General features: G+C 35.7%; 2 protein-coding genes and 1 long non-coding RNA gene across 6 annotated transcripts; 1 reads left to right on the forward strand and 2 right to left on the reverse strand.

The window, feature by feature from the left end:
- Nucleotides 1-3,449: 3,449 nt before the first annotated feature.
- Nucleotides 3,450-14,564, forward strand: LOC147840650 (uncharacterized). The gene is made up of 3 exons (XR_015509484.1): nucleotides 3,450-3,555; nucleotides 9,047-9,421; nucleotides 12,295-14,564. It is a non-coding gene; the product is annotated as an uncharacterized LOC147840650 (long non-coding RNA).
- LOC110437906 (serine/threonine-protein kinase pim-2) lies at nucleotides 12,932-16,203 on the reverse strand. The gene is made up of 6 exons (XM_087284215.1): nucleotides 15,207-16,203; nucleotides 14,466-14,560; nucleotides 14,302-14,352; nucleotides 13,839-14,214; nucleotides 13,561-13,734; nucleotides 12,932-13,456 (listed from the first exon to the last, which is right to left on the reverse strand). The coding sequence occupies exons 1-6, from the start codon at nucleotides 16,096-16,098 to the stop codon at nucleotides 13,329-13,331; spliced, it is 1,716 nt and encodes a 571-aa protein (XP_087140341.1). The 5' UTR covers nucleotides 16,099-16,203; the 3' UTR covers nucleotides 12,932-13,328.
- A 1,157-nt stretch (nucleotides 16,204-17,360) lies between these two features.
- exo5 (exonuclease 5) lies at nucleotides 17,361-26,861 on the reverse strand. Of its 4 annotated transcripts, none has more exons than XR_015508787.1 (7): nucleotides 26,595-26,861; nucleotides 26,337-26,421; nucleotides 24,344-24,597; nucleotides 23,318-23,422; nucleotides 23,073-23,245; nucleotides 20,033-20,119; nucleotides 17,361-18,473 (listed from the first exon to the last, which is right to left on the reverse strand). XR_015508787.1 is itself a non-coding variant. In XM_087283276.1 (6 exons), the coding sequence occupies exons 1-6, from the start codon at nucleotides 26,689-26,691 to the stop codon at nucleotides 18,003-18,005; spliced, it is 963 nt and encodes a 320-aa protein (XP_087139402.1). In that variant the 5' UTR covers nucleotides 26,692-26,861; the 3' UTR covers nucleotides 17,361-18,002.
- Nucleotides 26,862-27,775: the final 914 nt, after the last annotated feature.

The raw sequence follows: 27,775 nt of genomic DNA on the forward strand, positions 1-27,775 counted from the left end.
TCTACTCAACCTGGAATACAATGACTAAATAGGTTTACATGGTAAATATTTGAAAACAGATGCAGCTTTATGTGCTTGAAGTTCCTCTTGAAGATTTTTTTTTTACTTTTCTTGAAACTTTTGTGAGTTTTTTTTTTTGTTCTGGAATCATCTGTGTCAACTGGGTAAAGTAACCCATTGTTTAGATTTGATAGTGCTTTTGACAATTTTAATATTCATTTATTAATTTTCCTTCAGCTTAGTCCCCTGTTTATCAGGGGGAGCCACAGCGGAATGAACCGTTCATTGTTTATATGCAAATATATTAGATGTTTAATTTTAATGAATGGGTTTAACCATTAAAAATGTGATTTTCATAAGTTCAGATTATCTTTTGTAGAATGAAAGTATTCAGGTTTTTTTTTTTTACATTTTTATTCCTCACGTACGAGCAGGCGCAGCCATTTGATCTTTTTGGCTGGAGATTTCCGCTCTCATTCACTTCCTTTGATTTTTAGACGTTAAAAACTGTTTGTTTTGATGCTTGATGTTGCAAACTGATATTTTCTTAATATATTATTCTGCTTTGTCTATAGAGTCATAAACACACTAGTTTGTAGAGCAAGTAGTTTGTCTGTTTTCCGCTGTTTAATACTCCTAGTCATTTCTCCCATAGGGCACTGAATCAGATGTTCGAAAACAAATCGGAAAAACTTCCGCCTTAAAGAATGAGGTCAATATTAGGAGAAATAAAATGCTGGAGTTTATAGGGTATACTTTGTTGAAATGTGTAATGTATTTGTTATTCTAAAGTACTTTTACAATAGTGTCTCTTTAATAAAAATTAATAAATAAATGTGGCAGTGTTTAGCGTATTATGATGTTGTTTATTCTATTATTCATTTTCTTTTGGGACAACGAGGAATAAACAATTCAGTAAAGTTGCTTTAGCATTGTTTACCAATATACAATTAACCAATATACATTTTTAAATTAGGTGAAACCAAAAAAGCTTGTTGCACACAATCTAAAACATTCAATTGGGCCAATAACATGATTGGGCAGACTTGATGAGTTTTTTTATTGGTTCAACACATTATTTCTCATTGAGCCAATGTTGACAGGCTGTTGCCACAGTTGAATTTAGATGTGACCAGTCACTAGAAAATGTAGTTTGGGGAGTAAATTATATTTAAATTTATTTAAATAAATATTATATTGATTCATTTTTTACAGCGTATAAATAATTAGAATTTATATTTTTAACATAATTGAAAATATTATTCTATCAAAAACTTGAATAAATTATTTAAACATTTGTTTTATTTATTGTATGTTTTTTTTATCATTATGATAATTATTATTATTATGGCTTATTTTATTATAGTTTTAATAGTGCAATTAGTGGTGGATTGTTTTGAAAATCAGGTTAAAAGGGTAAAAATAATTCCAGAATTGTTACTTTTATTTATTAATTAGACCTTGATAAAAATATAACATAATAGAGGAAAAGAAAAGAATTGCAGCCTCTTTTATATGTATTAAATAACAAATTTATTAATTGATTGATTTATTTAGAATGGTTGCTTCCACGAATCCTGCGACTTCCACATCTTCAGGTGATTCTGATGTAAATCTGCCGTCCAGAATCAGCTGGTTTGTCTTAGTCGGGCATCTCTGCTGAGACCAGTCCACTATGGGTGACCCTACCGGTATCTGTGAAGTACCAGTGGCGAAGCTCTCAGCATCACTGATGCACACAAGCCCTCACAGCACGTCAAGCTGCAAACCACGTGAGGGACCCTAACCTAACCTACCCTAACCTAACAGACACCGCAAACCACTAAACGCATCGAAACTCTCAGAAGAGTCCAGCGAGCGACCAGCAACACGAGAACAACCGCTTAGAAAACCTCGACAACCGTGCAGAAAACCACCTGAAACATCCTGAAGACCACCGAGCAAACCAAGAACTTCAAGTCAACAACACCAAGAATCAATAAAAACAACCAGTTGATGAAACAAAACATGCAAAAGGAAACTTACTGTGAACTTGCTCTACAACTATGTACACTATATACATACGCAGGCCTGCAGTGTGGTTTGGGACACTGTGAAGACTCAGCGTCTGGCCCTCTTTCTGCTGGGCTTCTCAGGCAGTGGCTCTCCACTGATGTCCACATGGACTCGAGGAGCCATGCTGTTTGGTCTGGATCCACATCTGCGTTCTGTAATGAGGATTCGTCCATCAGCCTGCACTGTCTCCTCCATCACAGGACACCTGAGTGCCTCCCACAGCCGCTGCTTGATCTCCAGGCCCAGCTGAAGGCTGTAGGGACGACTCTTGATCATGGGCTCGACCACAGAGCGGTAGATGTCCTGGTAGGCCTGAACGCTGTAGCCATGGATAGAGAGTGGCTCCTCCTGCTGTCCCACGTCCACTGAAGGCACTGAGGATGCTGGACGGATTTGGGGAAGGACAGCTGCGTTCTTCAGGTGATGCTCCTTCAGACCTGGGGAAGAGATACAGCTGTAAGTATGATCCAACCTGATCACAGCTGCAGGATCCTGAACAGACGGGACACCCTCCAGCAGGAAGTCCTTCAGGTGTGCTGGAAGACTCCTGATTCGTCTGAGGCGCCGCTGCTCCATGAATATCAACTTTCCAAATCAGACAATCTGATGAAACTTGTCAAAGTGAAGAGTTGAAAGAGCTCAAGTGATCAGATTCAGAGAGATGTGTTGATTTCAGTGTAAACTCAGGTTGCCGTGGTGACAGAATATTGGAGTCATTTAAATGTAAACAACACTTGATCAGCAGAAAGTCAATCAGAGCAGTAGAGGAGTTCTTCTCTATTGCTTCTCTATTACACATTGTGTCATTTTTACATTATAAATAAGTAAATATAGTGTGAACTAAACAAAATGTGTAATACAGAAACATTAACACTTTCAGTTAAATTTGATTAAAATCAGTTGGGGTAAGCAGATATCCTGATAATTATTATTATTATTTTTTCATAACCAGATCTAGATCCCAAAACAATAATAAAAACGAAAACATACATAAAATTGTCATTTATTTATTTATTCATTTTCATAATCAATTTTTATCAAATTTTGTTGCAATCAAACTTTATTTAACCAAATTTCAAATACGTTTTTTTTTTTATCTGATCATATTTTTGCATTAATTATTTCATGAATAGATTCTATAAAACAAAATTACACTGTAAATAAAATAATTGTGGACACTGACAATTAAATATTGACTCAACAAATGACTTCACAATAATAAGCCACAAACGAAAAAAAAAATCCACATTATTAATTTTAGCTGATGGTCTGAAGTAAAAACGAAAAATATTCATTCACCAAACATAAAATTGTGCTTTGACAATTTATCAAAGAGCAGTGAAAATTGTGTTTGTGTTTGGCGAACAAACCCTGCAGCAAAAGCGCGTGTACGCATGCGCGTGAGAGTCGTTTGTTGGATCAGGTTTAAATTCCAGCGCAGCAATGGCAGAGCTCCTCCGAAACATCATATTCAGGCGATTTTCCTTCATCAAAGTTATGGTGAGTAGTGATATCTGTATGTATTGAATCGTTTTTAAGTTTAGCCAAATGCAGGTCTCAGTAATTCCTGACATTAAACGAAAAGCATGGGTATTACGTTAGCCTGCCGCTGCGTCATAATGTTGTACACAACCAGGGGCGCAACTGCACATTTACTGATGCGGCTTCAACTTTTGCGCGCCCCCCTTCAATCCAACTATATTTTATAACAGGCAAGTGATAAAATGTGGAAAATATTTCCATCAATAAATTAAAGATATTTTTTAATAAAGATATCAATATGCTTCAAAAAATACAGTTTCGCAGTTCTGAACACAACTGAAATATGAAGTAGTAAAAGGTATAATTACATTAGCATGTTAAGTCGCAAAGAAATGCATCTCATACCACCCCTAATTTCTTCTCAATTTAATTTTCTCTCACTAAATGATTATGTCACCTTGACTAGCCTTGCTTTTGGACTTTTTGTACTACATTTGTCAAAACAAAATGATAGACATGGGAGTCCTAAAGGGCAAAAGAACATTGCAATTACTTCTCACATTATACTGTGAGAAGTGTAAGGTCTGTCTTTGCAAGAACAATTGACTGAAATTGCTAAAAGTTAAATAAAAAAGACTGTCAAATGTTTAGTGTAAAAAAACAAACAAACAAACAAATAAATGTTCTATTTAATTGAAATGTTATAACTTTGTTTGTAGCTAAAATTTAAATAGTTTTGAGCTAAGAAGTTACCAAAAGGCCTGATGAATCAATATGATACATAATAAATTCATAAAAACATGTATATGGTATAAAAAATGGGGGTGGGGGTTAAAATATTTTTTTAATTTAATAAAATACAATATTATACGCGTATAAAATGCTAAATAAACATTTTTAACAAATATATAAGGGGGTATGCAGTATATGCGGCGCATAGGGGCGCCACACATGGGGGGCGCTATTGTGCCAAAACTATTTTTGAAATTATCCATATTAAAAGTTTCAAATAATATATATATATATATATATATATATATGAAAATGTTGTTTTTTTCTTCCCTACACCTGTTATATTTTTGCTTAATTATCATTTCCGGCTGTGTTTTTGCAACTCTTGTATTGTTCCTGGATATGGCATATATCTGAATTTGTATTATTACTTCATGTAATGTTTCAAAACTTATGATAATAATGATAAAAAAGTCTCTTCTGACTAACCCAAACTCAACTTCTCCCATTTCTTCTGATTTGTAACTATAATATTGCTAGAATCCCTTATAAATAATGCAATTTACACTTGCATGGTCACTGATTTACAAACACTCATCAGTATTTTATTTGGAACAATCAGGACATTTTGTATAAAAGCAAATCTCTATTTTAAATGGTTGGTTTGAGAAAAGTATTTTAACTGTATCTGAGTTATTCAGGAGGTCTTCTCTTTAATTATAAAGAGTTTGTATGCAAGTTTGGTTTCCTGGTGAATTTTCCATTGTAATGAATGCAATTCCTAAAGGTGTTATAATGCTTTTTAGAGGCTATGGTGGAGATCCTGTGTTTCGTCATAGAGGTAAAGTTTGTTTTGTATTGAGATATTCAGAAATTCTCCTCAATAATATAATTTCAGAAAAGTGTTCTTTGCTAATTCTAAATAGGAAAAGCATATTAGCCGCAAATGACTATAGAAGTACAGCATTGTTCACCGTGAATTAGATTGTGTTATTGCTGTTTAGTAATCGTACTTGCATGCTAATTCTGATGGAATATTCAAAGTAACATGGTAAACAATATAGAGACTTCTTAATTAATGAATGTGCGAATATAAAACCAACTTAACCTCTATTGTTTCGTCTGTGCCATTAGAAATGTCAGTGGGAAAAAATGTTTTTTATCACAACCTTCCTCAAGTAAATACAAAATGAGGTCTCTCTTTCAAAAAGAAATTGTAACAACCCGATATGTGATTTTTTTTGGATGGATTTGGCCAGATTCAATGGAAAAAAGTTTGGTCTTTGTCTGTAAAATATATATAACTAACAAAATTAGAGAAATTTCATTTAAACTGTTACACAGATTTTACCCAACCAAGACATTTTTGAAAAGGTTCACAGCCCTACGTAAAGAGGTAGTACTGCTAACTGATGAGCAACAATTAAATCAACGCATTTACCTTTTCCCAACTGGGAAAACCACCAACAATCAAGAATGTGCGAACATTAAACCAACTTTACCTCAGTCAATAATGTGCACCTTTTCAGCTGCTTTGAAACTATAATTATTATGAAAAGCACCACACACATGACCATAAACTGAATTGACAAATTTAATATATAACTAGAGACCCTTGAAAAATCTCTTTCAATTAACTATGATATAAACTGACACTAAAAATAGAAACACTAAACAGTTATTTATTAAAATAAGCAGTGATCAAGCAGCCAGCTTTACCGTAGCAATACCATTCCTAAGGTATGTGTACGATTTTTTTATTATGTTTTTTTTTAAGAACAACAATATTTCCAGCAGAAAAGATAATGTTTTAAATTGTAAAAAAATCTGTATTTTTTTAAACAAATGATGACAGCAGAAGTCAATAATTTATTTAGCCTTACATGTTTACTGTTCCAAAATATTTGAGCAAAATACTGTGATATTTTCATCCAAAGTTATCATACCATCAGAATCTTATACCTGCCCATGCCTACTTGAACACAACATTGAGCACTGTCTATTTGACTGTCAACAATGATATACTTTGACATTCATTGGACGCTAATATGATTCCTATATTTATAATGTGCAAAGAATACTTTCCTGAAATTATATGATCAAAGAGAGTCTAAATGTGAGAAAATAAAACCAACTTTACCTCACTCTTTACATATATTGAACCTCTCGAGAAGGAATAAATATTTTTTTTATTAAATATATCTTTTAAAAAGGACTGTAGTGAAGTCCCACTACATTCAAGATTTTAGCTGGCTGAGGCGGCCAAATATGGATCTGATATAATAATAATTTCTAAAAATATTAAACAAAAGTATTACACATGATTACAAACTTGTTTTGCTTTTAGCCATTTCTTTAACTTGCATTTAAAAGTAGAATCATTTGTAACACCCCTTAAATCAATCGGAAGTGTGTTCCAAAAATGACTGGCTCTAACTGAGAAGACTGATCGTGCAAAATTTGTACGTCTAAACTGCACATACATTAGGGCTCGCGTTTATGGATTTAATACACTCACTTGGGATAAAGCAAAACTTTGTTGGTCCAACCCATCGCTTAAAGCATACATTACATCTAATTCTGTCTTATGGAATTGAGGTCATTGATGTAGACATTATACCACAAAGTGATGATATTACAGACCACTACCTCTTACTATATAAGCTGTGTTTACCTGAAATTAGCAGATCCGCTCTGATATATCGCCCTAGTAGAATTGTCGTTCCATCCACCAAAGAGGAATTTCTAAATTACTTACCTGATGTTTCTCTATTTCGAAATGCACTCGCAAACGCAAATGACCTTGATATAGTAACCAGCAGTATGGATGCCATCTTTACTAGCACCCTAAATACTGTGGCACCCATCAAATTAAAAAGGCTAGAGAGAATAAAACTACACCATGGTATAATAGTCATACTGGCGCTCTCAAAACAGCAACCCGTGCCCTGGAACGTAAATGGAAAAAAACTCATTTAGATGTCTTTAGAATTGCGTACAAAGACAGTATGTCCAGCTATAGGAGGGCTCTAAAATCTGCCAGGGCTGAAAGAATAATAACTGATAGAAAATAATCATAACATTCCTAGATTCTTATTTAACATCATCGCTAAATTAGCAAATAATCGGTCATCTTTGGAACAAAATGTTCCACCGCAAATTATTAGTGATGACTTCATGAATTTTTTCAGTGATAAAATAGAAGGCTTTAGACAGAAAATAGGAGATGTTTAACTTTCTGTACCGCGTCATACCCCAAATCCTGTATGTATTTCACTGAATCATAATAATAACCTACACTGCTTCAAAATCATAGAACAAGAAGAGCTAGATAAAATTATAAATAGCTCTAAACCAGCTACGTGTATGCTGGACTCAATTCCAACAAAATTACTGAAAGAGCTGCTACCTGCTATAGGAGAACCTCTTCTTAACATTATCAACTCTTCTTTATCTTTAGGCCATGTTCCAAACTCTTACAAGCTAGCTGTTATTAAGCCTATTATTAAGAAACCGCAACTGGACCCCAGCAACTTAGCTAACTATAGGCCTATTTCAAATCTTCCATTTGTGTCTAAAATACTATAAAAAATTGTTTCTACCCAATTATGCTCCTTTCTGCAGACAAACAATGTTTTTGAGGTGTTTCAATCAGGTTTCAGAGCTCATCACAGTACAGAAACCGCATTAGTAAAAATAACCAATGATCTACTAGCTGCTGAACAAGGGTGCATCTCGCTGTTAGTTCTACTCAATCTTAGTGCGGCATTTGACACCATTGACCACAATATTAATTAATATTATTAATATTATTGGACAACCTTCACAAGTCAGCCCAGTAAAGTATGGGGTGCCTCAAGGATTAGTTTTAGGCCCTTTGCTGTTTACAATTTACATGCTACCACTGGGAGACATTATTAGAAGACATGGGATCAGCTTTCACTGCTATGCAGATGATAGTCAATTATATATTTCAACTAAACCTGATGAGATGTCTGAACTGTCTAAGCTAACTGAGTGTATTAGAGATGTTAAAGACTGGATGACCAACAATTTTCTTCTCTTAAACTCCGACAAAACAGAATTATTACTTATTGGGCCAAAATCCTGTACACAAAAGATCTCGCAACTCAATCTACAATTAGAGGGATATAAAGTTAGCGTCAGCGCTACTATAAAAGATCTGGGTGTCACATTAGACAGCAATTTAACTTTTGAAAATCATATATTCCACGTCACAAAAACTAATTTCTTTCATCTGAGAAATTTCGCTAAGTTACGAAGTATGCTATCCATCTCATCCAGCTGCCAGAGTTCTTACCAGGTGTAGAAAATATCACATCACCCCAATTTTATCCTCCTTACACTGGCTGCCTCTTGAGTTTCGTATTGAATTTAAAATATTACTCCTCACCTTTAAATAATAGCTTTAAATAATCTAGCTCCTGTTTATCTAACCAACATCAGTACAATCCAGCCCGCTCTTTAATATCTCAAAACTCAGGGCTTCTGGTAGTACATTGAATGGCTAAGTCGAGTAAAGGAGGTCGAGCCTTCTCATTTATGGCTCCTAAACTCTAGAATAGCCTTCCTGATAACGTTCGAGGCTCAGACACACTCTCGCAGTTCAAAACTAGATTAAAGACCTGTCTGTTTAGTAAAGCATACACTCAGCGCATCACTTAGCGGGTTCCCACACAGGTTTCTGCATCCTGTTTATATACACTATGAACAGCAGCTACGCTATTTATTCTCTTTATTCTCCATTTTTACCTAGGTATACTCATCCCGAGGCCCTCAGACAATGCAGCTCCACTGATTTGATCCAAGACCAGCGACGAGATGATCCCAAGGCTTCCATATCCTAGATCAGGCTGTATCCTGAGCAGCTGCTGTGGTGGTCATGGAGGAGTGGAGAGCATGAGACTGATTCCTGTGACGCTCCAGGGACAGACGAGTCTTCGCCAAGGCCAGCTTCCAGCCTCCGCTGCTGAGACTGCAGCCCTGCACAAGACGTTTGGCCAGCAGAGAAATTAAAATGGTCTTGCCCAACTGAGTCTGGTTTCTCTCAAGGTTTTTTTTCTTCACTCTCCTATCGGTGAAGTTTTTTTCCCTCTCTGCTGTCACCTCTAGCTTGCATGGTTTGGGATCGGTAGAGCTGCGCATCGATGAATTTGCTCTTTAGTGTTTTGACTCTCAGTAGTTAACATTAAACCACACTGAACTGAGCTAAACTGAACTGAACTTAAACACTAAAAACTGAACTACACTGGTCCAATTTACTATGACCTTTTTTGTGAAGCTGCTTTGACACAATCTACATTGTAAAAGCGCTATACAAATAAAGGTGAATTGAACTCTAAATATATTGGACCTCTCAAGAAGAAATATTTTTAAATATTTAAATATCTTATAAAAAAAAAAGACTTATTTGAAGAAAATAAAGACTTTCCGTTTCTTTAGACCAGGGGTCTCAAACTCGCGGCCCGCGGGCCATTTGCGGCCCTCAGTGCAATATTTTGTGGCCCGCGCCGACCGCAGTACACTGACAGAATCCGTCCACACTACGCCGGAGTTCTCGAGCGCTGAAAACGGATCGTTTCGAAAACGCTGGAGAGGCCGTTTTCATTCTGAAACGCTGCTGCTCCGTCTCAGTGTGGATGGGGAAAGACGGAGACATCTGAAAACGGAGGCGGGGCTGCAGACATTCGCCTCTCTGATTGGGGCTTTTCCTCAATATTAAGTAGCCTAACACACAGTTCAGTACTGAATCTTCTCCGTGTAAGTTCAGACTTCGCAGGTTTGATCAAGGCTGCATCTCTTCTTCTCAGTTTGATATGGAAAACATACCGAGGACACGCGTAAATCTCCACAGGGAACAGTGAACTTTATAACTTCATTCACATCACTCTGGCTACACTGTTTCACTTTCTCAACAATAAAATGTAAACTTGATATAAGGAACTGCCTATTTTTATTTTAATATTAACAACTAAACAGGCAGCAGAAATGTTGAGGCGTCGTGCTGCATATATGAGCGTCATCTTCACTGTGTGGATATTTATAACAAAACGGAGCCGATAACAACTGCCTCCTTTCAATTTCAGTGAAAATACGAAACATACCCGCTCTTTTGCTGAATATCAATTTTAATAATCTATAATGGCCATTATAAAAGTATAACATACAATAAGTTTATACATTATAGGAAATAAAGGCTAGCGTTCAGTCAATATACAGAATAGGCTACGTGGTTACATTAATCATTAACTTATCTTTGTGCTCAGCCAAAGCACGTTACCTGAGAACAAGTAATAGATTCCAATGACCAAAGTCAGGGAATGTGTCGTTAGATAAAGACAACAAGATGAACGAAATATCACGTTTAATAAATATAGTGAGAATAGATCCAGCGGGAGATACTTGATAAGAAGTCCGACTAGCAGAGCTCTCATCTGGGTAGACAGGCTGCAGCGCTTGCCAAAGTGTGTTTGTGTGGTCACGTGATGTGCGTTTTCAGCGTTTTGGTGTGGACGGAGAGCAGTTCAGAAACGCTGGGTAAAACGCGAGTGTGGACGCGGATTGTTTTCATTCTAAAACGCCGTTTTAAAACTAAAACGCACTAGTGTAAACAGGGCCTGACAGAATCAGCGGAGCGGGGAGAGAGAGCGCTCCCCGCTCCGCTGATTCTATCCGTACACAGCGGTCACTGGCATTCCCCGCCCGCCGTGTAAACAAAGGGGCGGGGATGCCGGTTGCGTCACCACGCACCCCGCCCCTTTGTTAGACGCTGTGACGGGCGGGAAGTGTTAGGAGGGAACTCGCCCCGGCCAGAACCAAGGTAAGCTGTTCCCGCCCCTGCCTGCCACTTAGCTACCTATCTGCAGCCTGCCACCTACCTAGCTACAGCCTGCATCTTATATATATTATAGGTAGATACAGACTGGTACAGACTGATGTGACTGGAGTGGGGTGGGGGTGTTTTATTTATACATATATACGCCTTTTTTTAAGTGAGGGAATGGGAGTTTTGAGTGTGTGAGAAGTTATTCTCCACCTTGAACTTCAATAAGTCAAAGTACAGGTCTAGACTTAATTATGATCATCTTCAAGCCATACTGAGGGTCTCAACTGCTTCCGCTCTAAAGCCAAATGTGGTTCAGATTTGTGAGAAGAAGCGCTGTCAAGTCTCTGGCAGCAAGGAGTAGGCAAAAGATTCCATGTTCAGAAGAACTGTTCATAATCTTCACTCAATGTTCTATTAATGTTCAGGACACTTCATGTTCAGAAGAAATAATTAAAACTGTTAATAATGACATTTGAGGACTTTTTTTTTTGTGAAATCCCTTATGCGGCCCAGCCTCACCCAGACTTTGCCTACTGCGGTCCCCAGGTAAATTGAGTTTGAGACCCCTGCTTTAGACCATGAGCAAGCATGCAGTATGTCAATTAACGTAAGCAGATGAGCTAATCAATAAACCAGTGGCATTTAAACCTACTTACCCCTTCGATGCTGACGTCGAAGAACGTCAGGCTGCCTCTGGCTTTTATCGCTTCAGACAGCAGAAATGTTCGCTTTGAATGTGTACAATTTCCACAGCATGAGTTTCATACAACGGTTCAAACCTGCTCGACCATGATGTCACAACAGCAAGCAGGAAGACTTTCTAAGGACACAACCGAGGGACAATTACGACTCAGAAGCTATCATTTCGAAATTCAAAAAATTGATATGTGGACCTCATATTCGTTCAAATAATTTAGGTAAAGTACATTAATAACACGTGACAGTGTCTGTTCATCCATTGCCCAAACATGAAACATGTGTACAGTAGGTTCGTAGTCATTCACTCATTCATTGTCCTTCTCTTGGCTTAGTCCCTTTATTCATCAGGGTCGCTACAGCGGAATGAACCGCCAACTTATCCAGCATATGTTTTGCAAAGCGGATGCCCTTAAAGCTGCAACTAAGTACTGGGAAACACCCATACACACTAACATTTACACACACTATTGACAATTTAGTTTATTCAGTTCACCTATAGCACATGTCTTTGGACTGTGGAGGAAATTTTAACTGCACAAAAATATACATGCCAGAGGGTAAGTATAAATCAAATACAAATACAGAATATTTATATGTAATAATTAAATACATTGTAGAATTCATAAAGTTTTAAAGTGTATAGGGCTTTCTTATTTAGAGAGTCTCTGACACTGCTAATATATAAGCATAATTCAGCCATCAACACCTTAAAATTTGGTTATTAGTAAATTTACATTTATGAATGTGAAATTTTGTTAGCAAAATAAGTAAATTAATTAAAAACTATTTTCCTTGAATAGGGTGACGCCTCAAATTAGTAGTAATTTCACATTACACTGAACAAAACCGCTTCAGTCCAGTTGTCACAGTTGAAGTTCAGTTTATTTTGCTAGAACTATGTAAAGCTGTTTAACACAATCTACATTGTAAAAAGCGCTCTAAAAGTCTAAATGAATGGAATAAGTTGTGAAGTATACAGGCATCACTGCCATTTTGTAAAACCTGAAACAATATAACGCCATTGTTTGGCAACTTCAACTGCTAGGTGAAGACAGGACAGTTCAACAATTTAACTATAGGAGTGCATTAAGTTAATATTGAAGGAAATGAAAACACTTTATATGTGAAAAGTATTCATTTTTATTCATTACATACAGAACAAGCATTTATTTACAATCTCCAAAAATAAACCAAAAATCTTCTCTTCATCCAGATACAAACGCCGGCCCCCTTCAGCTCCTCCTCTTTATCAACCACAAACACCGGCCCCAAACAGCTCCTCCTTTCCACGCAACCACAAACACCAGCCCCATTCAGCTTTTTCTCTTCGTAAAGCCACAAACTGCCCCATGTTTGTGGCTTGACGGAGTTTCTGGCTGAATATAAAAGAGGAGCTTAGTGTTAGTGGCTGGATGAAGAGGAGGAGTTCGGTGTTAGTGGATCGATGAAGAGGAGAAGTTTGGTGTTGACGGCTGAATGAAGAGGCTGGATGAAGAGGCTGGATGTTCTGATCTTAATCTTTTCGTCTGTTGTTTGGCTTCAGGATGAAGACCTGGAACCATCTCTGGTGAAGGATCTCGTCAAGTAGAGGCCGCTTGTCTGGCTTAGTCTGCAGACACGAGCAGATCAGATCTACGGCTTCTGTGAAGAAAGAAGGGGGAGATGTCAGGTTATTAGAAAACTTTACGGTTGGTGTAAATGATCACATGTTTTAAGATCCTGTTTCATCATCCACATGCTCTCACCTTTGGATAGGTCTTCAGGCTGCCAGGTTCTTTTGACAATCTTGTGGAGCTCCATATGAGGGTAGTGTCCACACAGCATCCTGAACAACAGTTTGCCTAAAGAGTACACGATTGCAGGTTTGGCGTGGAACCTTCCCTTCTGATAGAACTCCGGGGGAATACAAGCTATTGAGCCTGGAAGAAAGAGAAAGATTTAGTCCCAATGCAGTTAGCTTTTTCGCTAAATATCCATATCAACAAAATAACTTCACATAAATTGTGGCCATTATCATACATACCCCAAAATTTTGTATAGCCAGAGTCCTTAATGAGGCTTCCCGTGCCAAAGTCCATCAGTTTGACCTGCAAGGTGTGGGGGTTGATGAGCAGGCTCTCCAGCTTGATGTTATTGTAGACTCCCCTTTCGCAGCATGCGTTGGCAGCAGTGATCACCTGGTGCATCACCACTCGTGCTTTCGCTTCGCTGATTTTGTTCCCACAAGAGGATACAAACTGGTCCAGGCTCACAGCTGATTTGGGATGCTCCAGCACCAGTATGTATCGGTCTGGTGCCTCATACCAGTCCAGCAGCTGTATTACTTGAGGAACCTTCGGACCTCTGCTCATCATAATCATCAAACCGACCTCTCGTGGAACAGTCTTGTCAGATGGTTCCTGCAGGAGAGATAATAGACGTATTAGTGAGATGTGATTGAACTGAACTGGAGACTATTTTTAACAATGTTGCGAGTGTGTACTTACAATCGTGATCCTTTCCATTGATTTGCTCTTCTTCACGCATTTGATATCCACCTGTTGACCAAGAGAAAGCAAACGTTAATACAAACGATCCAGTCATGCGGCATTCGTCAAATTTACATTTCAAGGGAAAAGCCCAAAATCTTTTTGTTATGTCTGAAACAAACCATTCGGCAATCCGACAGACGAATTCCATCATAGATGACTCCTGTTGATCCCTGACCAATCAAGTGATGGATTTTATAGTCCTGGGAGATTCTACCTGTAAATAAAACAAAGAAACAAACAATGAAGTACATTTATAGCATAAACCATCAAAATCTTTGCTTTAGAAGATTGCTTTAGAATAGCTCTATTTTAACAAACTATTATTATTGAAGGTGCCTTATAATGGACTGATTCAATCAGATCAGTTGTTCTCTGATATCTATATTATAGTATATTACGGCTTAGGCATGTTTAAAAATCTGCTCATATATTATTACGTCCTGACACATAACTATATAGGAACTTTCTGCTGTATGGATAGCAGATGTTCAGTGGTTTAAATAATCTCAAACACTTAACATCAGTCCTTGCTGATATATAAACTGGGTCAGATTCACAAAAAAAATCTTGATCAGCTAAACAATGATTACGATTCAAAATGCTTTTAGTGCAATTCTCAAAAACACTTCAGAAATATTTTCTTTAAGGAACATTTTTTTTTCATGAATACAGTTAAGTTATAGTATAGAGCTATTCATAATAACATATTCTGTAATATGATATTTTTATAATATGTTCACTCAGAACTTAAGTAACTATCATTATCATATGCAGTGGAGTAAAAAGCTCAATATTTTGTTTGGGATTGTTATATAACTTCCAGTGAAGTACTTCAGGATAAAAACACCTGATAAACTGACCTGTATTTCCTTCCCAGTTAAATGTGGTTTCCTGTTCTGTTTTCCAAAAATCCGATGAGGAAGATGTGCTGTCCTCGGACACGCTGGAGTCCTCACTGGAAGCGTTTTCCTCATCGTTGTGGTGTTCAGCGGTCAGCGAAGACTCACAAGGGTGCCTACTGTGCACTGAAGCGCGGTCAGATTCGCTGATCCCCGCGGTACCAAGCGAAGACGCACAAGAGTGCCAACTTAACACTGATGCGCGGTCAGATTCACTGATAACCGGCGTGCCAAGCGAAGACGCACACGAGTGCCAGCTGTGCACTGAAGCGCGGTCGGATTCGCTGTTTCCCGCAGTGCTAAGAGAAGATACAGAAAAGTCCCAGCATTCAGTGTCGTCGTGCCGTTCAGTTTCTGTTGACGGGGTCTTCACAGGGGTCTGGATAGACACGCGCCTGTTAACCCGCTCGTCATGAACTGTCCTCGGCGACACACACGCAGCTTCACCGTCAGGGGATCTCTGAGGCTGTGGGCTGCTCAGCTGGCCCTGTGGGGCTCTGGTTCTAGTTCTCTTGAATTTCCGAGAAAACCATTTCCAGAGCCTCTTAAGTTTCTTCTCTCTTGTCTGTGGTGCTGGGCTTGGTGAAACACCAGCTCCAGTGTGAATGTGGGAGATGAACGTAGCGTTGCTCGGTCCGGCTTCGTCATCAGAACATCTCCGGTGCTCGAGGTCGCCCTCGGATGTGCACTGGTTCTGCTGGACTTTCCCAGATTTCCGAGAGGCCCAGTTACAGAACTGTTTTACTCTCTTTCTAACTCGTCCCATTGTTCTATGTTTCTTTCCAAACTCGAGAGAATTGTTATCAGCGGCGAACTGAATATTTGTTATATCACGATCAACTGAAAACTCCATAAATCAGACGTAAAACGCAGATCTATAGTGATTCGGTACAACTCGCTCGAGATGTTGCAAGAAAATGAGCCGGTATGCCGTCTACATCATTATAAGAACTACGATGGAATGTTTGACGTCATGGCTCATTTGCATACAGCAGCGCAAGGCAGCGCCATTCAAAAGAAAACAGGTGTTGTTGTTTTTTTTTTTTTACAGAAAATGTAAATCTTAGCTGTGTTTTAACACAATTCTTTATTAGAAAGTTTCTTATTACATTTTACAATATGTCGTTCGCCAATTTTCGACCTGGAATCACTCACAATCATTAATTATTTATTGATAATTGCAATTATGTTGGGAGCGGGTGTGGTGTTTAATGCTTGATTTCCCTGAAGGATGTCAATACAAGATGTGTGTTTGGTGGGGCGAGAGTCTTCCCTTTATACAGTGTTAAAATCGTTTGATCTGATCTGTATTAAACAATATAACTACTACTTATAAAATATGTTCACGTTAATTTGACCCGCCCCCCTCCTTTCTCCCTCGCCCATTCAATTCTAGATGCATCATGGCGCCCAGCGGTGATAAACGTTGTTAGTGCTCTAAAGACACATTTTTCTTTTGAAATTGGTGTTTGTGACTACATATAGCCGATTTCCCACAATGGAAGTCTATAGTCACTGGATTTTAAAACATTTTCTTTTGTGTTTAACAAATCAAAGAAACAAGAGAGAAAGAAAATTAAACCACTTGAAGAGGAGTCACTATGTTGGTTGACTATTCCTTTAAATACGTGTATGGACATAAATTTAAAGATTCAAGTGGTAAAACAGCACCATCTATCGGCATATATTCCGTCGTAAATTAATAGCAGATATTTTTAAGATATTTTGATAAGCACAACAAACATTGTAATAAATCCTGGTGCATCCTTATAGACATTTATTTGTCTTTTTCATTAAATTCTTTGTGATTATTGAGGCTGTATTAAAGCTAAAAGCATAACATAACACAAAAAAGCATTCATATTTAAAGTTTATTATCTGATTCCATTTCATAAATTTATTTTCAACAGGTGCAAAAATAGTTGGATTCATGAACTTGAAGGCAAAAATGTCCCCACTGAAACCCATTAAAACCCGTATTTCCTCTTTAGCACCATTAAAGAGCAAAATAAAAAAAATGAATGTTACTTTTATTTTTTTGACACTGACATTTTGTGTAATTTGTTTTTTAACTGAAGCACAAAGGTTAAATAATAAAACACAGCATAACTCATCTAGGGTGACAGATTTTTAATGGTTTAGCCATTAATAATTGATGATCATAATTTTTTACATAATACTGAAGTGGAAACAAAAAAAAGAAAGAACTAAACAAATACACAATTAGGAAATAGTTTGAGTGATTTAAAAACTGCTGATCTACATGGATTTTCATACACAACCATCTATTTCTGTGGTATATTATTAATAAAAAAATAAACATCTAAAAATGTTCAAAAAAAAACTTTTTTATATGTCTGTATACACTCATTTGGTCACTTTAAAAAAACAAATTGTGCATTTCTCTGCATTGCATCAAGCAACCCTGAATAAAATGATCGTAGACTGAAAACACATATCCATTCTACTAGCTAAGTGGCCTAAAACTTTTAATGCACACAACAAGAGAAGCCTGCTTCCATAAAACATACTAAACCATACCATACTAAACAAAAAAAAAAATGCATCATGGCTTTAATAGTGCATTATTCAGTCAAAGCACTTCAATCACAGTTATTATAGAGCTGCACAATAATGTTCACATCCTGATTTAAAAACAGAAATGCTTCAATAGAACAAGAAAACATTAATCAAGGTATAAAAGTCAAAAGCATAATTAACACTGCACATTCAAATATATAAATATGATCTGTAAAATCATAAGTGTGAGCTAGAATGAGCCGCTTGTTGGTCAGAAACTGTAAATCTGTTCTTCCTCCATTCGCAGATCTCCTCATACAGGCATGATCTGCATTTCCAGGCCTCCTCTATATCCACCCCTTTAGGTTCTCTCTGTCCCGTCCAGTAGGACAAATAAGCCTGAAGCTCTCCCCGTATTTGGGCTTCATCAAAAGGAGCCACTCTTGTCCCAATGGGCCCATTAGAGCCTTGATGAAAGTATTCAATCTGAAGCAGGTCAATACATGGAAGATCAGAGCATGACACTGTTATAAGCAAAGTTTCAACCAGCTCCTCAAATGTTCTGGCATGAACCCCAAGGTTTTTAGCATGAGCCTGGACGCCTGCACCGAGAATTTGAGCAGAACGCAGTTTGAGGTGATCGAAAATGTGATTTTTTTTCATCTCCCCTCTGACCAGTCCATCAAAGAGCAATTTATACAGGCCCACCTGAGTAATAGATGCATGTTTTAGAACAGATGTAAAAATGCAATATAAAGCAGATCATGACAGAAATGTCACCTAGAAATGTGCTTTTATATGTTGGGGTCATAAGAATTTGAAACACTTATGCCATTTATAAGATTTTTTTCCATCAGATATAAATGTTTTTATCTCTTAAAATGTAACTTAAAACTGAAAAAGTTTACTTTAAGGGTCTTCAAGCATTAGCAGTTTTGTTCCCTGACTAAATACAAAGTATTTTGTGATGTATGTGATATAGTTTTTGTATTAACAGAAAATCATGTAAAGGGATGCGTTGCTTTAGTTTACTTTCCTTAATTAGGGAATTTAATTTGGAGAATTTGCTGTAAAAATATTTTGGATTGTATCTCTTTGCAATAAAAGAGGTCCTATAGGGTAGCTTTACTAGGGTATAGGAAAATTAAGACATGCTTAAAACTATTTAGGAGAAACAACACAATATTATTAAAACCTTGTGAACATCCAAAATTTTTTTTTTTATTATCATCAAATTTAAATGGTTCTATCTCTTTAAATGTAACTTAAAAACTGATAAGTTTACTTTAAAGTTCTTTAAGCATGTGCAGTTTTGTTCCCTGACTAAATACAAAGTATTTTGTGATATAAATTCTTTTAAACTCTTGTATATATATATATATATATATATATATATATATATATATATATATATATATATATATATATATATATATATATATATATATATATTCATAATTTGTATTGCTAGTTCTTATTTTAAGTTATTTTCACTCCTCTTATTCCCTCAAAGTGAAATTAAATAAAATATATAATTTTTTTCCCCAATTAAAATAAAACTGGAATTCAACAAAATAAAACACAAAAAAGTATGAAATATATAAATTAGAAATGTTACCACAGCAGTTACTGTAGCTGAAATAACATAAATAATAATAGTAATAATAACAATAAGAATAATAATGACAACTGTTATTAATAATCATAATAATATTTAATATAATAAGTAAACTACAGTTAATAATACATATCTTGAAATAATAACAATGTTTAATTCATGCTTAGTTTGATAAATAAAAACAAAGCATAATTCTAGGGTTTCTGCAGGTTCCTTCAATTTAGAGCTGGGCGATAATTCGATATCGATAATTATCAGGATATAAAATTTTTCGATAAAACGATAATGACAGTTCGATAATTGCTCGATAATATTTACGCACTATGCGTAACGTTGCGCAAGCATTTTACAGCGTGCCCTTCCGGATGCCGCACGCCTTACAAGTTTACAGCCATACAGTGTTAGTTGCACTGAAAGAAGTAACAAAGAAATAAGGTAAAAAAAAGGTCAATCACAGACATTGTTGACAAGAAACGTCACTAGACCTCAGTCATGAGCTAATTAGTTTTTTGCTATCCGACACAAAACAGAGTAACGTGCACCGCAAACTGCGCAGACGTCTCGTGTCATCAAAAGCAGCCAACACCACAAACCTGTTTCACCATTTAAAACAAGACCACCCTTATGAAGATGCTAAGAAAGTACAGACCTAAACAAGTGTTAGTAAACCAGCGCAGCTACCCAGCAGAGTCTCATGTCATCATTTTCGAAAGCCGTGCCTTACAAGAAAAAAACCCTGAAAACAGACGAAAGACATGACAGAGGACACAATCCCAAACACATCTCAATGAACACTTAATGCTTGCTGTAAACGGATCTTTTGATGTCAAGCTTATGTTTCCTTTTAATATTAAAATATTTCTTTTGAAATCTGTATACCACTATTGTCTCTCATCGACGGTAAAATAACCAGCCTTTATATAACCTATTTAAAGGACATAATCACAGAGGAGAAATCAGTTGCTCAAGACATAGGGCCCTATACACCAGGTGCAATGTGGCGCAAGGCGCAGCGCAATACTTGTTTGGTAGTTTAAGCTTGGCACAAGAGTCGTTTTGAGGCGTTGCGCTACGCTGTTTAAATAGCAAATGCATTAGCGCTCATATGTGCATCCATAGGCGTTTCTAAAAAAGGGTCTAAAAAGGAAGGCGTTCTGAGGTGCATTGCTGGCGCGTTGCTATTTTGAGAAACTAAAATAGATTTTTCATTAGACCAAAACAAACCCGGACTAAACTCCGGCGCAGAGTTGCGCCTCGCTTACACACTGCTTAATACGCACAAGAGAGCAATAGGCAAATAACTTTACATATGAAAAAAAATTTATATTAAGAATATATATATCATATAATAAGAATAGATATAGGATATAAATATAAAGTATTAAAATATTACAAAACATACTATTTTCTAGAGTACTTAAATATGAAAAATCACTGCTTTTATGTCTTCTTCATCTCGAGAGGCTTTTTTAGTTCATTCATAACAATTTGCTTTTGTATAATGTTATTATTATTAGCAGTATTATTTATTATATCCATATTTATATTTGTATATTTTATATATAGACCTTAAGGGGCACAGCATGTGTTTTAGGATATAACTCAGGTTTTCGAACACACTTCGTTAATATTGTTCATTTATTCGTTTGCTGGAAATTAGAACTAAATTTAGAAATAGTTTTGAAATGAATATTTGCGCTTAACAAACGCAATTAATTATTTATAGACTAATTGATGTCTGTGTGAGGCCCCTAAGGTTTCCCTATCCAAGAGCGAAAGTGATCTATTATCTCTCATTCTCACGCAGTAGATGCTCTGTTTAACAGTTTTCTGTTAAAAAAACTGTCAACTGTTAACTGTTTGCTAGTGAAATGCTCATTTTTTCCACTTAGACTTACTTTGCGTCCTGTAAATAGCGAATGCGCTTATGGCACAACGCAGCTGGGTCTTAAAGGTAATGGGAGATGAGACTCTAATTGGTTTATTCTCAAAACACACCTATAACTCATTAAGAAAATAAACTCAACCCTTTTAGACCATGCGCCTTGGCGCAAAGCGCATTTTTCCGTCCGTAAATTAGCAAAAATGCATTCTGACACGCCCTGAAAGCGTTTGCGCTTTGGTTTTTTTTCTGATGTTGAACAATAATATCCAATGACTTGTAGGTAATGTATTTGGTTGTTGAAAACTTTAACAAGTAAATTCTGAATTAAGCTCGTTCTTTAGTTTATTATTTTATTATTTATATTGTCAGACAGCTAAAACATTTCATTAAATGTGTTAAATCAGCTGCACAAAGCCATTGGCATGCTGAAAATCTTATATAATTATAAACATTTTAAAATAGATATAAAGATTTTACATTTATCATGATAAATATCGATATTGACTGATGTGAAAAAAATTATCGTGATAATTTTTTTTGTCATATCGCCCAGCTCTACTTCAAGTAAAAGTTAAGACTTTTTAAGACCTTTATGTATATATGTATATGTATATATTTTAGACTCATTCAGGGCTAAACACGAAGGCTTTTTTTCTAATAGCCCAGTTACTTCTGTAAATAGTTTTCATATTAACAGAAGATCATGTAAAGGGATTTGTTGCTTTAGTTAACTTTCCCTTATTTAATTTTTAAAAATTAAAAAGAATTTAATTTGGAGAATTTATTGTAAAAATGTCTAACAGCTGCTTTGGGTTGTATCTTTTTCCCAATAAAAAATGTTTAAAGTTAAAACACAAAACTTAAAATATATACAAAAAAGTTTTGAGATGGATTATAGGTGATTGGGTGTAGGCCCCATAAAACAGCTTTACTTGGATATTTCTTGGACTAGGAAAATTAAGACCTAAACCACAACATTTCAGAGAATGTAAGACTTTCCAAGGCCTAAAATTTTGTTTTGAAATTTAAGATGCTGCAGACACCCTGTTTAACGTTTATATTGCAAAAAAGCCTGCATAAAATTGTGAATTGTATTTGTGAATTAAATCATTTGTGCCTTTACAAAATCAACTTACTGACCCACACTTTGTTCAAATGTATGAGGAAACCAGGGTGCGAATTACAGGGGGGTTTGGGAAGGATTGACCCCTAAATTAATGCTTGATCACCCCTGAAGGAGGTCAAAACATCTGTATTTTAAATAATGTTGTTAATAATTAAAATAATAGACAATATATTTGACCACCCCCCATAACGGTTCAGTCCATTCTTAATGCATAATCCCGCCAAGAAAAAAGTCTGAAAGCGGCAGATCTACATCACCAATACACATCATGTTCACAAGACTTTGTTTTCTCGTAAAATATGTGATTGTATCTATATTTATCCTGAAAACAAAATCAGACCCACTTTGTAGTTTAACCTACAGTAACATCCTAAATAGCTAATCAGAGAATATTGTATGTCAGAATACACTAAATATCCCTTAAAATGCTGAAAACTTAAATAAGTTTTATTAATAAACTAGATGTATAAAAACAAAGACATAAATGACTGAAACATGCATTACACAAACTAACCAAGACAGCTGACCCCCCCTGATCGTCAATGTATAACTTGCACACTGGTTGAAACCCAATAATGCAATTCAGCAAGAACAGAGTTCACAAGAGCAGAGTGCAATGATTTACCAGTGAATCACTGTGGACAAAGGTCAAAGCTGCAATCAATTCCTCCTGCTCACCTGAAAGCAGTTGACTTTATCTTGTGCAGAACTGGGCAAGGAGTTCTGTCTGCGTGTCTTGAGCTCATTCAGCACCAGCTCCCCCTTCTGGTTATACATGAGTTCATCAATGACCCCCATGATGAAAACACCTTCCTGCACACCAAACACGGGGAACTCTCGCACACGCTGTCCTGAAACAATAATGCCACATTTATAACTTATTCAAGAAACAAAACAAAACCACTTCCACACCGTCAACTCACCTGCTTCTAACAGCGGGATCATGTGTAGCATGTTGAGAAGTTTGACGGCTTCTCCATCCTCTCTAGTGCGGATATCTACTGGGACAACATCCTGTATTTCCAATTCTGAAGATGAAAAGTAGGATTTGGATTACTGTGAACTTCTGTCGTACTGCATGTTGTACAATATAAAATAAATGACTAAAAATTGATAGGGGATAGATTTTCCCGTGTTTGCGTAAGATTCCTACAGATGCTCTGGTTTCCTTCACAGTCCAAAGACATGCGCTATAGGTGAATTGAATAAACTAAATTGGCCGTAGTGTATGTGTGTGAATGAGTGTGTATGGATGTTTTTCAGTACTGAGTTGCAGCTGGAAGGGTATCCGCTGTGTAAAACATATGCTGGAATAGTTGCCGGTTCAATACGCTGTAGCAACCCCTAATAAATAACGGACTAAGCGCAAGGAAAATGACTGAATGAGTGAATTACATGGGTAATGTTGTAAAGTAGCACCAATAATAGTTTAACACATCATAAGTGTTTTAATGTTTTTTTATCTGCATTTAAAACTGATTAGTGTCTTGAAGGATTAAAGAACTGTCTAAATTGTTAATTAAAAGACTCAAAATTAATTCAAATAATAGCAGATTTGTCTCATTTTAAAGAACAGAAATAACTGAAAATAAAGTCAAATCTGAAGTGAAATCCAAATCTTACAAATGTTTGTTGCTATTAATCTGTGCAAGTTTATCCACTGACAAAAAAAGTTTGATCTTCAATCAAGGTCTGACTGTTTGCTTCTGTGTTTGGAGTTTACTTTTGCTATTGTTGAATAATTATTATTGATGTCAAAACATTTTAGAATTTTGGTCAATTTGTTCCCTCTATATAAAGTAGTGATCACACATGACTGCTAGTAATATAGTTAGTTTGGGTATGACTTCACATGTGGAAATGTTTAAACTATTTGAGTTACAACTAACCCTGCATTAGTTTGTGCCCTGCTCACCCTTACTGTTCATTATAATAATAAACAGCCTCACCCCTTGATAAATGAATTTCTTGTCCGATTTGCACCTCAGTGCGTTGCATTTCTTTTCTCTTGATATGGGGCTTCAAAAGATTGTAAACGCTCTTCATCTCACACCAAGTCTGGTCACACAGGAGGGTCACACTCAGATGCTGCTTCCGGAAGCGTTGCATTGGGCTGAAGCTGTTTTCGTGGAGGCTCTTTCTCTTTAAACCCCTCACATCATCAGTTTTCACTGCTTCTTGCTTCGGTGCTTCTTCACTGCACCTGGAAAGTAGAGCATTGTGTTATGTGACAAAAGCGAAACATAAATAAATAAAAATGCACTTTTAAATGTTGATGATATCTTGTTTATCCTGCAGAGATGAAAATGAGGTTTTTAGGCAATAATATAATTAAATTATAATAGAGACTATGATACATTTCATTACCAAAATTTACAGAAGACACCCACTTACATTTCATTAATGATAACCAGGGTTTCTGCAGGCTTCATCAAGTCAAATTAAAGACTTTTAAGACCATTATGAAGGAAATTTTAAACTTATACAGGGCTAGACACTAATGATTATATCTAATGGCCCAGTTGGAGCAAAAAAAAAATCTAATGTAATTAAATTTCTTAGCGACATAATTTAACGTGTCAAAAAAAAATAGTTGTATACACTATTTTCAACATAATTTACTTTTTTCTAAATGACAAGTTTAACATTGTTAAATGTATATTTATTGTGGAGGCAATTACATAAATAATCAAAAATATATAAAATTGTTGGCTTTTGATCAAATTAAGAATAACTTCTATTTAACCTTATGCATTTCTGTTATAAAATCTTGTTTAATGCATATTTATAAATATGATGCATAGTCTACTCACACTTCTGTAAATACCTTTTGTATGCATGGAAGATATAGCGATATGTTGCTCTGGTATTATCATGATAAATAGTGTAATTGTTTTTAGTTTTCTTTCCCTGATTTTAATAAGATGTATTGTTAGTGATTGGATGAATGTCGGCCTGATTGGGTAGCTTTACTTGGACAGAAGAAAATTAAGACCCGTTTAAAATTATTTAAGACATACAACAAAATATTTCAGAGAATTTACCACTTTTTAAGGCCTAAAATTTAGTTTTTAAAATTTAATATGTTTTATGACTGGGCAACGCGGTGGTGCAGTAGGTAGTTCTGTCGCCTCACAGCAAGAAGGTCGCTGGTTCGAGCCTCAGACGGGTCAGTTGGTATTTCTGTGTGGAGTTTTTATGTTCTCCCCGTGTTGGCGTGGGTTTCCTCCGGGTGCTCCGGTTTCCCCCACAGTCCAAAGACATAAAGTACAGGTGAATTGGGTAAGCTAAAATTGTCCGAAGTGAATGAGTGCGAATGAGAGTGTATGGGTGTTTCCCAGTGATGGGTTGCAGCTGGAAAAGCATCCACTGTGTAAAACATAGGCTGGATGAGTTGGAAGTTCATTCCGCTTTGGCAACCCCAGATTAATAAAGGGACTAAGTTAATCCGAAAAAAAAATGAATAAAAGGATGATGAATGAACATTTTAAGACCCCACAGACACCCTGGATAGCACTACATTATACAGTATGCCAAAATATATTGCCGGGCATTTTAAAATGGGTATCATTAGATGACATTATTTTTATTTCAGTTTTAGAACTTTTTGTACTTTATTTTTTGACGAAAAAAAATTCCACTTTGTCACTTTCCTTTAAACTACAAAGTTTACCCATTTTGTTTTATTTAAAGTATTATACAATTTTGAATTATTGCTTATTATTGAATAAATTTACTAAGTACAAGCCGAAATAAGTGTTCTATTTATGACATATTAGTTGCACTGATTATTTCATATATATTTTTCACATTTTATTTTCACAAAGGTTGTTTGAATTTAAGCAAACATTTCACGTTTGTATTAATTTAACATTCTCACATATAAAATCACCATCTACAAAAAATGTTCCTCTCAGCAGCACCACCACATGAAAAACTTACTTGTGAAATGATGAAGATGAACTGGGTTTGTCCAAGTTCACTGAATGTTTACCTTTAGTTTCTCCGATAAGAGGAAGCTGGGACTCTTAAAAGAGATAACATGTAAACAAAACAACACACATGTGTTTAAATGCAAACATGGAAGAAAAAAGATGAGACACGAACACTTATATAACTCAACAATACCCGCTTGTGTCCAGAAAATAAAGTCACATGACCACATTCACAACAAACTACCACAATTGCACAATGTTTTACCTATACTTTCTTCGTCGGAAGGGATGTTAAGAAACTCAGAGTCGCTAATGTCGTCCCAGGCATCCAGCGGTTGTTGTGATCTAGACGCATCCATCATAAAAGCAAACTCAAACTGTTCTCTCAGCCCATTGTGCACTTTACACCAATGCTGCAGGAACTTAAACACGATGCTAGTTTGTATTTTAATTTGTTTTTATTTTAAGTTTGAATTGTTTACATGAGACATGCCCGAACAACTTCCGTCAATGCCCCGCCTCTGTCAACAACATCTTTCTTCGCTTGCTGCTAATGTTTGTATTTCATTTGCTGATAATCTAAGTCCCGCCCACCTCTCTAAAAATATATCCGATTGGCTCATCCGTTTGCATCGTGCACGGTAAGACAGTCTGTGTATGGATAAGCATTCTGAAAGCAGTTATTACCCATGCATAAATTTGAATAAAAAATAAACCATATTATAACTTAATATGAGTACATTTCAACTTGTAAAAAGGTCGACGAAGAAAGGGGCAGTCTATCAGAAAACAATACAGCCTTAAATTTTAATTTCATAGAATCATTTACACTGAAACAAAATTTATTTCAAAGTTTATTTTAAACAATCTTGTCGAGTATATTCAGGAAAAAAAAAAAAAAAAAAATATATATATATATATATATATATATATATATATATATATATATATATATATATATATGTATGTATGTATGTATGTATATATATATATATATATATATATATATATATATATATATATATATATATATATATATATATATATATATATGTATGTATGTATGTATGTATGTATGTATGTATGTATGTATGTATATATATATATATATATATATATATGTATGTATGTATGCATGTATGTATGTATATATATATATATATATATATATATATATATATATATATATATATATATATATATATATATAAACGAAACTACTTATAATTATACTTAAAAAAGAGATCAAGTATGCTGTTTTACTAACATATTTCGCTAAACGACGAAGCATTTAAACATTAAACATTTTATTTTTCACAAAAACTAATTACGTGGTCGCTTACTTGCATTTAAATCGCATTGCATGTTTAGAATACCAACAGCGGGACACAAAGAATGACGTTTCGTTTAGTTAGGTTTGTTGTGACTTGTTTCCAAAACTTAAAT

Source organism: Danio rerio, chromosome 15 (genome assembly GCF_052040795.2).
Source record: "Danio rerio strain M-AB ecotype USA chromosome 15, GRCz13ab, whole genome shotgun sequence".
Lineage (NCBI taxonomy): Eukaryota > Metazoa > Chordata > Actinopteri > Cypriniformes > Danionidae > Danio > Danio rerio.

Bases quoted from the DNA above. Each gene is read 5' to 3' on its own strand.
- LOC110437906 (XM_087284215.1), bottom strand. From the start codon at position 16,098: ATGGAGTTTTCAGTTGATCGTGATATAACAAATATTCAGTTCGCCGCT. The intron at 14,561-15,206 runs GTCAGTTTATCA...TTTTATTTACAG, and splicing joins TAACTGGGAAGGAAATACAG to GTAGAATCTCCCAGGACTAT. The intron at 13,457-13,560 runs GTGAGAGCATGT...CTTTCTTCACAG, and splicing joins GCCTGAAGACCTATCCAAAG to AAGCCGTAGATCTGATCTGC.
- exo5 (XM_087283276.1), bottom strand. From the start codon at position 26,691: ATGATGGATGCGTCTAGATCACAACAACCGCTGGATGCCTGGGACGAC. The intron at 26,422-26,594 runs GTAAAACATTGT...ATCTCTTTTAAG, and splicing joins TTCCGACGAAGAAAGTATAG to AGTCCCAGCTTCCTCTTATC. The intron at 24,598-26,336 runs GTAAGTTTTTCA...TCTACTTTCCAG, and splicing joins TCATCTTCATCATTTCACAA to GTGCAGTGAAGAAGCACCGA.